General features: G+C 35.7%; 1 protein-coding gene across 1 annotated transcript; it reads left to right on the forward strand.

Moving 5' to 3' along the window:
* The first annotated feature begins 143 nt into the window (after nucleotides 1-143).
* On the forward strand, nucleotides 144-9186 carry lztr1 (leucine-zipper-like transcription regulator 1). Its single transcript, XM_051110892.1, has 20 exons — nucleotides 144-661; nucleotides 748-810; nucleotides 890-946; nucleotides 1036-1115; nucleotides 1191-1299; nucleotides 1407-1487; nucleotides 1587-1644; nucleotides 1809-1948; nucleotides 2268-2469; nucleotides 2969-3079; nucleotides 3184-3276; nucleotides 3386-3481; nucleotides 4442-4625; nucleotides 4947-5116; nucleotides 5212-5368; nucleotides 5472-5598; nucleotides 6108-6257; nucleotides 6973-7078; nucleotides 7528-7608; nucleotides 8043-9186. Exons 1-20 carry the CDS (start codon nucleotides 492-494, stop codon nucleotides 8157-8159), a joined length of 2352 nt encoding a protein of 783 aa, XP_050966849.1. The 5' UTR covers nucleotides 144-491; the 3' UTR covers nucleotides 8160-9186.
* The last annotated feature ends 455 nt before the right edge of the window (nucleotides 9187-9641 follow it).

Raw genomic sequence — 9641 nt, forward strand, 5'->3', positions numbered from 1 at the left:
ATCAAAAAATAGGTTTTGGCAATAAAATAACATACATCGTGAGAAATAAAAATATGTTTTATTCATTTTGTGTGTGTTACGTTGTTGATGACGTCTAGTGTGCTCTCCTCCAATCAAAGCTGCGAATCTGCGCATGTCAGGTAGTCCCGTCTCCTCCCTTGACGTTTAGATCACAAAAGCTAGAAGAGATGCAAATCTTATTTATATACATTTCATAATATTATTTCTTTCTGTCGACGCGTTGACGTTTAACACTTATGTTCGTTACATGTAACGATTTCTGTTATGCTTTTAGATTATTACAAACCGTGGCAGATGATCAGAAACAGGTATAGCTAGCTAAAGTCAGGCTGAAGGTAAGATTGTAAACAATCATAATCTTTTGGGCAACATGATTCAGATGAAACAGTCAGACTTGGAAGCAAATTAGATTATTTTTCGTCCTAAACGTGGTCCTTCGGCTGGACTAAACCTTGTTAGATGTGAAGTGAATGTCATGGTTTCCTGGAGCCATGTCTTGTAAATCCAAAGTTGCTCCCAGTGTTGATTTTGACCACAGCTGCTCTGACAGTGTTGAGTATTTGACACTCAACTTCGGGCCTTTCGAGACTGTCCACCGCTGGAGGAGGCTGCCACCATGTGATGAGTTTGTGGGTGCAAGGTAGACTGTTCATTCATTTACAACAGTTGTTCTCCAATTTTAGCTACATGATTTCAATAATAAAAACTGAGTTTTGTTTCTTGCAGGCGTAGCAAACATACTGTTGTGGCATACAGAGATGCCATCTATGTCTTTGGAGGAGACAATGGGTGAGTATTTGTTTTTCCTCACTTTTCCTACACTCCAAAACATACAAAAGGATCTCACATGGGTGTTCATGTCTTTCAGCAAGAACATGCTTAATGATCTGTTGCGGTTTGACGTGAAGGACTGCTCATGGTGTCGGTGAGTGTTGTATGACAACATGATAATTTCAAGCCAGATGTGTTTATGTTTTTATGTAGCCTCTAATATCAATTTATGTCATTAAATAGGGCGTTTACTACTGGCACCCCTCCAGCACCACGATACCACCACTCTGCTGTTGTGTATGGAAGCAGCATGTTTGTGTTTGGTAGGTTTTCAGTGTGCTATTCAATGTCTTGTTTCACTTTCCTGTGTGTGTAATGTTTTCTTGCTTGTATTTTAGGTGGCTACACTGGAGACATCTATTCAAACTCTAACTTGAAAAACAAAAATGATCTATTTGAGTACAAGTTTGCCACCGGGCAGTGGACAGAATGGAAGGTGGAGGGACGGTAAATCTTATTAATTTTTTTTTTAAATGTAATTCTCATAATTGTTGTTACTTTCTATCTGATACACAGTTTTGTTTTTTAATACTTTTTATGTTTTTTTGCACCAGTCTGGTTGCCAGATCAGCTCATGGAGCCACGGTCTATAACGACAAACTCTGGATTTTTGCTGGATATGATGGAAATGCCAGGCAAGCATGCTATTCTCTTCTTTATGAAGCTTTGAATGTCAAATTTTAATTTGTTCCAACATAAAACTAAGAAATGCTGACTTTTTTTGTTTCCAACAGGCTAAATGACATGTGGACCATCAGTCTTCAGGATCGTGAACAGGCCTACTGGGAAGAGGTGACTATGTTTGCATAAGTTTAATATAATATCAGGATTGTCTAATTATGATTTAACTTAAGGCTATGTTCACCTTATAAAACACACTATAACTTCATTGCCTACCACTAAACACATGCCATGTTGGATTGTTTCTGATTTAACACTTTCTGTGTTTCCTTTAGATTGAACAAAGTGGTGAAATCCCACCTTCCTGTTGTAACTTCCCAGTAGCTGTGTGTCGGGATAAGATGTTTGTCTTCTCTGGCCAAAGTGGAGCCAAGATCACCAACAACCTCTTTCAGTTTGAATTCAAAGGCCACATGTGAGCATCAGCAAAGAGGATTTTGATTAATGTCATTTTACGCGTAATATGCACGCAAGTTTTTATGATGTCAAGTCGCATTTGTTCATATAACGCTTTATGCAATACAGTACAGACTGTTTAAAACCAGCTTCACAGTAATAAACAAGAAAAACAATGATATTGTGGCAGAGTTTATCATTTATGAACCAATATCAGTTTCAGCTATTAAGCAGCTCTACAGAAGACAGTAATGTCATTATTCAGTTCAACATTACAAAAAGAGGAACTTCAAATTTTTTGTACTCAATTAGAAGTGTTTTTCTTTTTTTTTTTTCAGATGGACCCGTATACCAACTGAACACTTACTGCGTGGCTCACCTCCGCCTCCTCAGAGACGGTATGGACACACCATGGTGGCGTTTGACCGTCACCTGTATGTGTTTGGAGGGGCGGCAGACAACACTCTACCCAATGAACTGCACTGCTATGATGTGGACTCACAGACATGGGAGGTCATTCAGCCCAGCACAGACAGTGAGGTATGAGAATGCATTTACATTTTCTATTCATTCAATTTCAACATTGATGTTGAAATGTGAGCAACAAATCATTACATTAGAATGATTTCTGAAAGATCATGTGACACTGAAGACTGGAGTAATGATGCTGAAAATTCAGCTTTGTCATCACAGGAATAAATTACATTTAAAAATATTTTGAATTAGAAAACTTGGTGACCATAAAAGACTTCTTTCAAAAACAAATCTTACCAACTGCCAACTTATGAACGGTAGTGTAGTAACTATGAAAAAAAAAATGCATACAGTTTAATAAATTCATTGAAATAAATGTATATGAAATAAATCTGAACAGTAATAGTACCTATAAATTCATAACAATGCCATAAGCATCCATGACCCAATTCTGGATGTTTTCACCATTCATTTTGATCAGTTAATTGAGTTTCTAATTAGTTTGGGAAAAATGGTTTGTGGTGTGTAATCTATAATTTTCAACTGCCATGTCGATTTCTCTCAGATGCCAAGTGGGAGGCTGTTCCATGCAGCAGCTGTTATCCATGATGCCATGTACATCTTTGGGGGGACTGTGGACAACAATGTGCGCAGTGGAGAAATGTACAGATTTCAGGTGAGGGCTTGACTTCTAGAAATACATCTGCCTCGTCTAATGCAATTGAACATGCTGTATTATATTATTCTAACTGTTGTTTTCTTTATTACCTTTTGTCCCAGTTTTCTTGTTATCCAAAATGCACGCTCCACGAGGACTATGGCAAACTGTGGGAAAACCGTCAGTTCTGTGATGTAGAGTTTATCTTGGGCGAGGTTAGTTTGTCTTGCTAATACATACTGTCATTCGGAATAATAGGCTACATTTTAGTTTTATCTGTAAATTGCCTCTCTTACACACTCTACTTGCTCTTTCTGTTTTTAGAGGGAGGAGAAGGTTCTGGGTCATATTGCTATAGTAACAGCTCGCTGCAAGTGGCTCCGTAAGAAGATTCTACAGGCGAGAGATCGACAGAAGCAGGTCTATTTTATTTTCACTTCAATTTTTGATTATAGTATACACGGTTGTAATAAAAGGTGATTACAGTTTAAGTCAAAGTTTACATACACCTTGCAGAATCTGCAAAATGTTGTTTTACCAAAACAAGAGGGATCCTACAAATGCATGTTATGTAAGATGTTTCACATAAAAGACGTTTACGTATAGTCCACAAGAGAAAATAATAGTTGAATTTATAAAAATGACCCCGTTCAAAAATTTACATATGCTTGATTCTTAATACTTTGTTGTTACCTGAATGATCCACAGCTGTGTTTTTTTTTTTTTTTTTTTTTTTTTTAGTGGTAGTTGTTTACGAGTCCCTTGTTTGTCCTGAACAGATAAACTGCTCACTGTTCTTCAGAAAAATCCTTCAGGTCCCACAAATTTTTTGTTTTTGTTTTTTATACCATTTTGTGTTTTTGAGCCCTTTCCAGCAATGACTGTATGGACAAACAAGGGATCTATCACTAAAAAACTATCACTAAACACAAAGAAAGAGCTGTGGATCATTTAGGTAACAACGCAGTATTAAGAATCAAGTGTATGTCAACTTTTGAACAGAGTCATTTTTATAAACTATTATTTTCTCTTGGGGACTATATGTAAACATATTTTATGTGAAATGTCTTATTCAGGTCAGTACTAAATAAAAAATACCATGCATTTTGTATAATCCCTCTTATTTTGGTAAAATAATTTACATTTTGCAGATTCTGCAAGGTGTACGTAAACTTTTGACTTCAACTGTATATTTTTGTGGCTTGTTTCATTATTTATTTTAATAAATATGAAATACTTATTAAATATATATTTTCTTTATAGATTTTTAACTTGCACTATTATTATTTACTTTCTCATAAGGAATGTAAAATTCCTGGCCAAAACAGTTTACTTTTGACCAATCAGCATGTTAAATTATATTTTGCCTTTCTTTTGTAGAAGAGTAAACTGGAATGCAATGAGGAGAGTGAGGAGTCTGGCTCAGGCAGTCAGAAGGACAGCTCTGGAAAGTCCTCAAGGGGTCCTCCTTTATTGGAAGTGTCAATCAGAGAGGCAGACGCACAACCATTTGAGGTTTTAATGCAGTTCTTGTACACAGACAAGATACAGTACCCACGCAGGGGTAAGTTACACTGAACACCTGTTTTTCTTCAGATATGTGGAAGCTTGTTTCAGTAATGGGAAAAGAAAAAATGTCCAGATTATGTGATATTAACTCTGATTTGCAAGATAAAAACTTCTGAGTAGAACAGTCTGAATAATGAAACATACTTGCAGCTGCAGGAAAAATTTGACTTACTTTTTTATTTAGAGAAAAAAGTCACAATTGCAAAAAAGAAGTTGGAATTATGAGACACTTTTTTTTTTTTTTGAACAGGCTTCCATATATGTATGACTTCTGTAGATTTGCTTAAAGTAATTAATTCTTCATGTCTCTCCACAGGTCATGTCCAGGATGTGCTGTTGATCATGGACGTTTATAAACTTGCTCTGAGTTTTAAACTGTCCAGACTGGAGCAACTCTGTGTTCAGTACATTGAGGCATCTGTCGATCTGCAGAACGTCCTGAGTGTGTGTGAAAACGCAAACAAACTTCAGCTGGACCAGCTCAAGGTAAAGCTGAAGTAACACACATAAAAACTGATCACAGAAAACCCTCTGGTCAGAAACTCAGCTTCTCTTCTGTATCTTTATATTTCCACCCCCAGGAACATTGCCTGAACTTTGTGGTGAAGGAGAGTCACTTTAACCAGGTGATCATGACCAAAGAATTTGAGCTTCTGTCCACTCCTCTGATTGTGGAGATAGTGAGACGCAAACAGCAGCCTCCTCCCAGAGTCTATTCAGATCAGCCGGTGGACATAGGTAATAATAAACACATCTTCTTTGTCCTTTCCTGCAAGCACACAAGCTTTCAGGACAGCTCCAAAATAGTGGATATGGCTCCAAAAAAATTCTTTTGTTTCAGGCACGTCTCTGGTGCAGGACATGAAGGCTTATCTGGAGGGGGCGGGCCATGAGTTCTGTGATATCATCCTTTTGCTCGATGGTCATCCGCGCCCTGCACATAAAGCCATACTTGCTGCTCGCTCCAGGTAATGACGATAGTCACCAGGGCTTATAACAAGACCTCAACAAAGACTTGCTTTTAAAGTTTTAAAGAGATAGTTCATCCAAAAATGAGGTTCAACCAAACAGTTGTGATGGTAGCCATTTTCTTTCATAGCTTTAGTTTTGTCCTTTTCCATGTTTTTGTCTTACAATTTTTAAATCTTAATGAGTCTGGTAAATCTTGGTATAGTATTATAGTATATATTAATGTTTTGAATTGATTTTGATTTTTATATTTTCCATTTTTATTCATTTTGTTGTCTGTTGTTGCCCGTTTTATTTATTTTTTTATTTAATAGTTTATTTATTAGTTGTATTTATTTAAAATATTATTTATAGTTTTAGAGTCATCATTTTCAGATTTAGTTTTAGTCATTTTTGTACTGAAGTGTAAACTTTATAAAATTAGATATATTTAGTTTTTATTACATTTTAACTTTGACTATGACTTTTAATAATTTACCAGTCAGTTGCTGCCTCAATTCTTTGACAGTTATTTTGAGGCCATGTTCCGCTCCTTCATGCCAGAAGACGGGCAGGTGAACATTTCAATAGGTGAGATGGTTCCTAGTACACAGGCATTTGAGTCCATGCTGCGCTACATTTATTATGGGGATGTCAACATGCCTCCAGAGGACTCTCTGTATCCTTCTTACTGCTTCATATTCTCCATTTTATAGTGTTGTATGCAATCTTTATTTCTGTTGCATGCATAATATGTTGTATTGCTTTTGACCCATTTTTATTTTTATTATTACTACTGTTATATATTTGAGCAAATATGTGTCATATTAAACATTTGGACAAAACTCATCCCACATGCAAGAGACATGAATAATACACCAAATGGACCCTGGACCACAAAACCAGTCATAAGGGTTCATTTTTTTAAATTGAGATTTATACATTAGCTTATGTATATGATGTATGGTTTGTTAGGATAAGATAATATTTGGCTGAGATACAACTGTTTGAAAATCTGAGGGTGTAAAAAAATTAAAATATTGAGAAAATGGTATTGAGAATATTAAGAAAGTTCTGTGCAAGTTTTTATATATTTATGGTATTAAATGTAAAAAATATCTTCATGGAACATGATCTTTACTTATTATCCTAATAATCTGTATCATAAAGATTTGACATGTAAAATGTATAAGTTTGACCCATACAATGTATTTTTGACTATTGCTACAAATATACCCGTGCTACTTAAGACTGGTTTTGTGGTCCAGGGTTTACTTTACAATGAAATTTGCAATTTGTCTTTGAGGATGATAAAACAGATGGAAGAAATCCATAGGTTTAACCTGAGCCTTATCAAATTTTAAATTATTAGTTTGCCCTTAACTAGCGCACAGATACCTGTTCGCAGCACCTTATTACTATGGTTTCTCCAACAACAGACTTCAGGCTTACTGCAAGCAAAATCTGGAGATGAACGTTACTGTAGAGAATGTCTTACAGGTACTTGCTCACATTACATAATTTACTCATCAATGGATCCTCTGCAGTGAATGGGTGCCGTCAGAATGAGAGTCTGAACAGCTGATATTAAAAACATCACAGTAATCCACACCACTCCAGTCTATCAGTTAACATCTTGTGAAGTGAAAAGCTTGTGTGTTTGTAAGATACAAATTCATCATTAAAGCATTTTTAATTTTTAACTGCTTTCTACACTGAAAAAAGTGAATCAGGAGAGAAATATGCACAGATTTGTGCTGTTTACAAGTGACAACAGTCTTGGTGGAATTTGAAAAAAATATTAAACAGCACAACTGTTTTCAACATTGATGATAAGAATTTTCTTGAGTAGCAAATTAGCATATTAGAATTTTTGTGACACTGAAGACTAGAATCATTTGATGATCAACAACAGAGGGCACATGCTATCATCCATTCTTTATCCTCAGATTTTGGAAGCGGCTGATAAGACTCAAGCTTTGGACATGAAGAAACACTGCCTGCATATTATAGTCCATCAGTTCACCAAGGTGGGTGTGCTATTGACCACAGCTCTGAGCGTGTGCTGGTTGCCTCGCCATGGCTAAAAACACGTCATCAAGACATTCAATGCCATGGATAACTTCTGCAAGCTGTTAAATGTGTATAATATTGCAGTCATTTTTACATACCATCAGATCTGTAACAACTAAAGGCTTTTTGTCAAGTCTTACAGGCTTGTGTGTTTGATATGCATTTAGGCCTATTCAATAGAATATCCCACTTTTGTTTACACCAAACAATTCTAGTATTTTTAAATGCCAGTGAGTGCCTTTTGTGAACGTAATTCCCAAAACATATTTGACATTCTGGTCTATTTGGTCCTGTTAGCTTATCAGTTTCTTTTTGGCTGTTTATTTGCGGTCTTTTGCATGGCCTGTGTTGTTTACCATTTATTTCTTTGGTTCTCCTTCCTTCCCTGAAGGTGTCCAAGCTCCCCAACCTGCGATCGCTCAGCCAACCGCTGCTGTTGGACATCATTGACTCGCTGGCATCCCACATATCAGACAAACAGTGCACTGAGATGAGCTCTGATATATAGTCTCTCCTCCCCGTTCACGTCCCATCCCATCCCTTATGGACTTTTTCAGTTATGCTTCCGCTCCATTTCCTTCCCTTTTCATCCAGCACCTCCTCCCAGCCCATATAATCCTGCCTCACACCCCTCCTCAATGAGATCGGGTCCTGTTTGCTGCTTCACGTTCCTCTAGGTTTTATTTACCAAACTGTGTATGAGAGGCATGCTGGATGAGCGTAAAATTGCTAAAAGTTCACATTTACATTTGTTTTAATGTGCATATGTTTTGGACAAATACTTTTTTGGTAGTGCACATCAAATCGACGGCCCATAATGTTTTTAATTAGACACATAATGAAAGCTTTTAAAACACCACTCCTTATAGGGTGAATCTCATGTCAAAACATGTCCAGGTCATTTTTCATTTCAAAATCCAAAGGAAAGAAAAAGAAATTATATATTGCATTAAAAAAAAAATTATGAAGCCAAGTTAAGCCCATCCTATTTCTTTTTAGTCTTTCCCATGACCGTTATTATCTTTAAATTACTATAATGAGTCCAAATATTTACTTTGAATTGTTTTCTTGATTTTCTTCAATAGTTGTTTTCATTAGATTCTAGTATATGTAATAAAATAAAGTTAAACAGAGGTGCAACAGTTACATTATGTGTATATACTCCACAATGTATTAATTAAAAATAATGAAATATTCTTTTTGCATTACAGTATTGAGAATTAAATTCTTTAAGCATTCTTTTTCTTTTGATATTTGTGATGAAATATGACCTAGACTTCATCTACTGCACTTTATGAAAATAGTACTTTATTTATTCCTGAACCTTGTAGTGATTCTGTGCTGCTCCTATTATCCTCAATTATGTCAGTGCTCTTTATTATGCAGTTATGGCATAATATAATTATACAAGCGGATCATCATAGCAGTCAATGTTAAGACTCGTGTATGCTTTACTGTAATCATTGAGATGAAGCAGAGTGTTCTGTCGGCCCTGTGGGCAATATGCCTTAATAAATTGTGCAACATCAGCAGACTGTGTTTTGTGATTTATTTTATGTGTATATATATTATGTAAACGATAAGAGGGATAATGTAGATGAGATGACTTGAGGCGAGTTTCTGTGGGTCATGAATGGCAAGAAACATCTATAAGTATCTGTTCATTCATCTTTTCTGCAATGTGGTAAATAAGATTAAAAATGAAAAAAATAACATGCTATTTAAAGGTGCTGAAAGTGACTGTTTTCAAAAACCATGTGACAGATGTCACAGTTGAAGTCAGAGGTTTACATGCACCTTGCAGAATCTGCAAAATGTTAATTATTTTAACAAAATATGAGGGATCATACAAAATGCATGTTATTTTTTTATTTAGTACTGACCTGAATAAAATATTTAATTTTACATAAAACAGTTTACATATAGTCCACAAGAGAAAATAATAGTTGAATTTATAAAAAATTACCCTGTTCAAAAGTTTACATGCGCT

Source organism: Labeo rohita, chromosome 5 (genome assembly GCF_022985175.1).
Source record: "Labeo rohita strain BAU-BD-2019 chromosome 5, IGBB_LRoh.1.0, whole genome shotgun sequence".
NCBI classification, from domain to species: Eukaryota; Metazoa; Chordata; class Actinopteri; order Cypriniformes; family Cyprinidae; genus Labeo; species Labeo rohita.

Bases quoted from the DNA above. Each gene is read 5' to 3' on its own strand.
- lztr1 (XM_051110892.1), top strand. From the start codon at position 492: ATGTCATGGTTTCCTGGAGCCATGTCTTGTAAATCCAAAGTTGCTCCC. The intron at 3,277-3,385 runs GTTAGTTTGTCT...TTCTGTTTTTAG, and splicing joins TAGAGTTTATCTTGGGCGAG to AGGGAGGAGAAGGTTCTGGG. The intron at 6,258-6,972 runs GTATCCTTCTTA...ACTAGCGCACAG, and splicing joins ATGCCTCCAGAGGACTCTCT to ATACCTGTTCGCAGCACCTT.